This window comes from Melospiza melodia, chromosome 5, assembly GCF_035770615.1.
Source record: "Melospiza melodia melodia isolate bMelMel2 chromosome 5, bMelMel2.pri, whole genome shotgun sequence".
Taxonomy (NCBI): Eukaryota; Metazoa; Chordata; class Aves; order Passeriformes; family Passerellidae; genus Melospiza; species Melospiza melodia.
In genome coordinates this window covers 76,849,167-76,855,166 of record NC_086198.1, presented here as the reverse complement: position 1 = coordinate 76,855,166, position 6,000 = coordinate 76,849,167, and the positions used below count along the sequence as shown (strand labels likewise).

The 6,000-nt window shown below is 37.9% G+C and overlaps 1 protein-coding gene across 3 annotated transcripts in view; it reads right to left on the bottom strand.

Annotated features, from left to right (window-relative positions):
* Positions 1-448: 448 nt before the first annotated feature.
* MXD4 (MAX dimerization protein 4) overlaps positions 449-6,000 on the bottom strand; it is a 39,490-nt gene continuing 33,938 nt past the window's right edge. For all 3 annotated transcript variants that reach the window (XM_063157511.1, XM_063157512.1, XM_063157514.1), the window contains exons 5-6: positions 4,701-4,860; positions 449-3,261 (exon numbers count right to left, since the gene is read on the bottom strand). In XM_063157511.1, coding sequence (XP_063013581.1) covers positions 3,113-3,261; positions 4,701-4,860 — 309 coding nt within the window. In that variant the 3' untranslated portion in view covers positions 449-3,112. The remainder of the gene's footprint in view (positions 3,262-4,700; positions 4,861-6,000) is intronic.

Here is a 6,000-nt window from a genome sequence, read left to right as displayed (position 1 = left end):
GCCGGGGTGGGGGCAGGATTTCATCCTGCACAAACAGTTTGCTTTTTGCAGCCCCACTGTGGGCACAGGTACACTTGCAGACCCACAGGGCACACACACAAGTGTCCAGCTGAGAAAAAATAATAAAAATAACACTGCATCCCAGGTGCTGTGACCACAGGCAGTGCTGCACTGGCTGCTCAGCAGCAGAACCTAAAAGAATGTCAGAGCCCCGACTGCCCCACTGCCTGCAGCTCTGCTATGGGGACAGGCCAGCCCCCAAACCTGACCCTAGGATCTGCTGTGCCTCTAACGGGGCTGCTGCTGTCCAGGGGCTGTGCCTGAAAATTCCACCTTAAATTGGGCTGTGCTTGAGGGAGAATGACACAGGCAGTATGGTGTCATTTTTCTTTACCAGCGTTAATAGCTCCCAGCTGTAACAACTGAAAAAGTAAAAACAAATAAACCCTTTTTATTTCCACTCAAGATTATTCGAGTAATTTTTATTGAAAATATAAGATCTACAAAGCCATGGATACCCAGCGTGGAAGAACTCATTAAGTTAGCACATTCATCTTTAAAAGGAAAATTTCAGGTTGACCTAAGGTACAATAATGTTCAATTTAAAGTCTCGTTTTTCCTTCTGTAAGTTTCAAATCTCTTTTCATTAGGAGGTTCTGTGCAAGAGCTGCTTGTCATGAAAGGAAACACTTTACAATCCATGAATGTGTTCATTATATAATAAATGAACAGCAACAATATACTAGCCTCTTTTTTTTTTTTCCTGTTAACAGTCGTGTGTTAAAGTAAACTCTTTATTTTTTTTTCCATGATTTGGAAATTAGTTACATATGCACCAAAGGAGCTAGTAATTTCTGCTGCTTGTCAGCTACACACAATGAGTATATTGCTGTGTGCTTTCCCCAACAATGAGGATTTTAGTAATATGCAAGGTGTATAGAATGTAATACCAAAACCTGCATCACAGAAAAGGTTAATTGTTTTCTTATTCAGCTGCCAGAGTTGATAACCTTAGGCCCCTCCCCAGAGCCAAAGTAGGGGTGGCCATCCATTAGGTTATGTAAATTAAATGTATACGTTTCCTTGTTGGCAAGTTCCAAGCAGTAAGCGAGAGTGCAAACAAGGATCTGTAAGCTGCCACAAAATGTATTCATATTTCTACTCCGTGTTGTAAGAGCCAAAGGGAGGACACGTATGTCAGATGTTGAAAGAACAACTGAACCTTTGCTTTTGATCATTATGGTCAGTCTGTCATGAGGTCTTGTATCTGAATGCTAAAAATGGCACCACACTTGGACATCCCATAGCCTTACACAGTACGTTTGTGTTTCCCAAGCCACTGAGCGCTGGTCTCACAGAGACCCTGACTTTATAAGCTAACAAAAAATAGATTTGGGTGCTGAAGAATCCAAGGGAGGGCTCATACAAAGACAATTAACCCTCGCACCAAAACCTAATTTCATGATTTTACTTAAAGCCACACTGAATCAGTTGTGAGAGGGTGAAGATATAAATACACCTCTCTGCTTCATCCGTAAGAAGGTGGACAACTGACCATTTGAACAGAGGGTCTTGAAACAAAGCTTAGTTGTCCTTTAAACAATGAGAAGGAGAGGCATACATAAATGGTCACCAAGGCACAATATGACAAAGGTGAAGAGTCCCTGAGACTCTGGTCTGGGTCTGTACCATTCCCCTCCTTATACAAGTAAATGAGAACATTTAGGAAAATATAATACAAAATCTCTTACAGGAAATATAGACTACACTTGCTAAAATCACTTCCCTAAAAGTGTTTATAGCTTTTTTCTTTTTTTTTTTTTCAATTTTTTTCTTTTTTTTTCTTCTTTTTTTTTTATTTTTTTAAAAGACCTTCTTTAAACAGATAATGCAAAGACTGGTCCATTTTTTTCTTACCCGGCAAGCCAAGCTCTAATGACTTCACTAAGCAGAAGTTGTATTAAAATACATCTTCATAGTATTGCTACAATTTGGGTAAATATGTTCTGAACAGCTTGATGAGTACTAAATAAACTTTGCTGTTTTACAGCATACATTTTAATTTTTTTGCACTTTTTTAAGAATAGAAAATGCAATTATAGTGTGCAAAAGAAAAAAAATTAATTATCTTCTAGCTGAATACTGTAATTTTAAGCCATGCCTTCCATAAGAATGTATTGACATGTGTAAATAGAAGAGAAGAAAAAAAAATACAAGCAAACAGAGATTTCATTTCCTTGCAAGGAAAGATTAACTATCACAAACTGGATCACTTGAGTTCTGTATTCTTCAGAGAAAGAAATGAAAACAACAACCCATAAAACCACTGAAATGCTTCAAATGTCATCCACTCCACGGTAACAGGTTAAAACTGCCATGTTGCTTTCTACTGCTCCCGTTAACATGGATAGAATGATTTGCTGCTGGTTGGATATTGAATACAAAAAGCAAAAGAAAGTTGAGATCATCCCACATGAAGTCATTATTAGAGCTGGCTTTTCCCCCATTTTGAAGTACAGTAGTGACTTGTAAATATGACCTTTTCTAAAGATCATTTGAGATTTGAACATTTATCTGCCTGCTTCACCCAAACAACAACTGCTGAAAGAATTTACTCTATGGAGCCCACTATATAGCATTCAAAATGTTTTGGGTTTGGGGTTTTTTCATGAAAAAATACCACAAAAAGTAGATTTAGGTTTTTGTATCTCTGAATCACTAACACATTGTAGATTTCATTTATTCTTCCATGTTTGAAAATGGTTTCTGCAAAATCAAAATAAACTGTCAAACTCCCTTACGCCATGCTTCCAACAGTTTGAATTTAATACTTCTTGAATGGAACGACATAATTTATTTCCTTTAATTTGCAGGATGGCTACATCAAGCTAGCTTTAAGTCACAACTGTACCTAACCACAGTTCTCTGCAGCAAACCCATGATTTACAATATCTAATATTGTGGTTACAGTGCAGGGAACCGTGGGTAAGAAACCTCCATGTCAGAGTATTGTGGTTGGGGTTTCCCGGAAGAGTGGCAGTTGACACCTCTGGAATATTCATATATAAGTGCTTCAGTCAGATGGTCCTGAGTTGAGCAGGTAACTCAGGCACTATGAGAGCCTGGCATTCAGTCTGCGGGAATGTGTGTAACCTCCGTCACTCGAACCGCTCTGCAAACTGTAGTGGTCTTCAGCATCACTGGCACTTCCAATACTGTCCATTTCACCTGGAGTAAACTCCATTCCTTCAATGTCTACTTCTAAAGAAAACATAAGAAGGCACATTTTCAGAAAGTTGTAGCGACTAGTCATGGGCCAGTGTCAATCAACACCTGAATCACACTTCAGTTGCAATAATTATAAAAAAAATAAGAACTGGCACAGTAATTCCTGAGGAAAGGATCATCTTGTCCACCTGAGAATTAAAATTCCTTCTGTCCTCAGCGACATAAATATATTCCATGACATCAACACCTGTGGCATTCACATTCTCTGAACAGAGAGACATAATTCTCTCTCTCAGGTTTTTTTCTGGAGATGCGCACAGGGAAAACAATTTTTATCTCTGCTTGCTGCTCCTAGTGTTTTCCAGATACAGAGTGTGTTAAGAAGATTGTTTACCTAAAGAAATTTAGCAATTAGATTCTGGTAGAAATTGTTTATGCCAATTAGCCTATCAGGTCCAAGCTGTGTGGACTGTCAGTCTGCAGACAGACACGAGTTTTTCAATTAGTAGTAAGTATAGTATAGTATAGTATAGTATAGTATAGTATAGTATAGTATAGTATAGTATAGTATAGTATAGTATAGTATAGTATAGTATAGTATCTCTCTTTAATATAATTGTAATGTAATATAGTGTAGTTTTAATAAAGCAATTGTTCAACCTCCTAAATCAATAGAATCGGATACCAATCATTCCCGTGATGGGGGCACCCTGCAACTTTGATAAATACCAAATGTTTTCCCAGAACTGTTCCAACCTGCAGATTGACACTGATTTAGAAAAAAGCCAGCCCTCAGAGTCTGTCCTACTGCAGAACTGTCCATGGTAATTCCAGCCATGCAGGTGTTGGCTGCCCATGGTGTGGCCACCTGTCCCCAGGTAACTGCCCCAAGACCATCCACTCAATCCCCCTGGGCCCTGAAACAGCCAGCCTGAGCCACTGTTCTGCCAGAAAAACTTCCAAATGGGAAAATAAGAAATGGCAACAGCCAGCTTGACAAGCTGTCTTAAATGAGAAACAAATGCACAGAACCCTTGGTGATCGTTGCACAGAAAATGTTTTAAAATTTCACAATAAATGATGTGAAAATAATTTATTCACACAAATGAATTAGGCTAAATAAGATTTTTTTTCCATGAGAAAATATTATGCCAGCTTTACCAATAATTACAGTAAAAATTCAAAACATTAAATGGTAACTATTAAAAAAACTGCCAAAAATACATGCAGGAAAAATAGCTTTAAAAATATACACAATATTAACAGCTTCAAAACTGATTAGGAAAAAAAATAATTTCAAAGAATGTGAAAAAGATGCCTTAATTTTTTACTCTTCAAATCACACGATGTTATAATTTTGTCTGGGTTTTGCTGAAAGATTGATTTTAGTTCCAAATGACATTTCCTTGTTTCCCTACGTCCCTTTTCCCCCGTGCTGCTGCAGGCCCTGTGGGAAGGGCTGGCTGAGTTACCTTGTTCAGAGTCAGTGGATATTGTTGATCCCATGCTGTCAGTGCGGATTCGCTCCATGCCCTGCACGGAGAGCTGCTCCAGCCTGCGCTTGAGGTAGCGGTGCTCCCGCTGTAATTGTTCTTTAATATTCAGAGCTTTTCGGTCCTGTTCTTCCAATTTCTTAAAGGGAGAGAAACACAGTGAGCTGGCAGTCTGTACCCATGCCAAAGCATAAGTAACTTAAGGTCTTCTCATAAATAGTAATTTCAAAGCAATTTAAGTATTTTAATTAATTAATATAAAGTTAAATCTAAAATTTCGATTTTTTAGTTAGCATTCTGTAGAGGTCAGTACAATTTTAGCAGACTGAATTTGTTTCACAGTAAGATATATGGTTATAGGGGAAAAATAATTATAATTTAAAAAAAAAACCCTCAGAGACTCTCTTGCCACTAGCTGACATTCCCTGGCTAAGACCAAATTATTGTTGCCTTGGGTGTGGGGAATATTTAAATCATTTTATCAGGTGAAACCAGCATCATCTTTGATAACTCGAGCACAGCTCAGGTTTCAGTGAGAACATAATGCATCTTTAGATGAGTCTCTTACTCCACCTATCACCATAAAGAAACAATCGTGAGCCTCTGAATGTTCTCCCTCCTACCGTAGGCCATGGAAAATTTTAGCATTTAAAATGCTTCATTAACAATAAGCAGCATTAATTATATATAGAAGGAGGAATTTACTAACAACTCTCTTTATTCTTGCTCTTTTTTTTTCCTTGAACTTCTCCAGAGCAAGTATGACAATTCTGTGATATCTACAAAGTCAGTGGTATTAATTCAGAATTTCTCGGCAAACAGCCTGTGAAAGGATCCTTCACGTATCTACCTAAAATCTCCCCTCTGACAGAATAAAAGCAGGTATTAATTTTGCAAATAAAAAGAATGCTTCACACCCGATAAAATGTGCTGCACTGTTGGTCCAAATACAGTAACAGGAATAAAGTACCTTTTTGTACTTGAACTGAGCACTTCTCCAAATCGCTGCTAGCCATTTAAAAAAACTGACTGCATAATTAGGGAAAAAATTGTAAGAGTATGATGGGATTAAAAGCATGAAGGATACACAAATCAAAACACCTTTTATTATTAAAAAAAATTATCTGATGCAGTAAATTACAGGTTGTAGCAGTAAAAGCACTCATAAGAGTGAGCAGATTTCTCTGTGAGCTGTGTTTACATGATCACTGAGATTTAGGAGATGTGCAGGGACTGAATACAGCTGCTGAAGTCTCCTCCCTGCCGTCTGAATGAACCT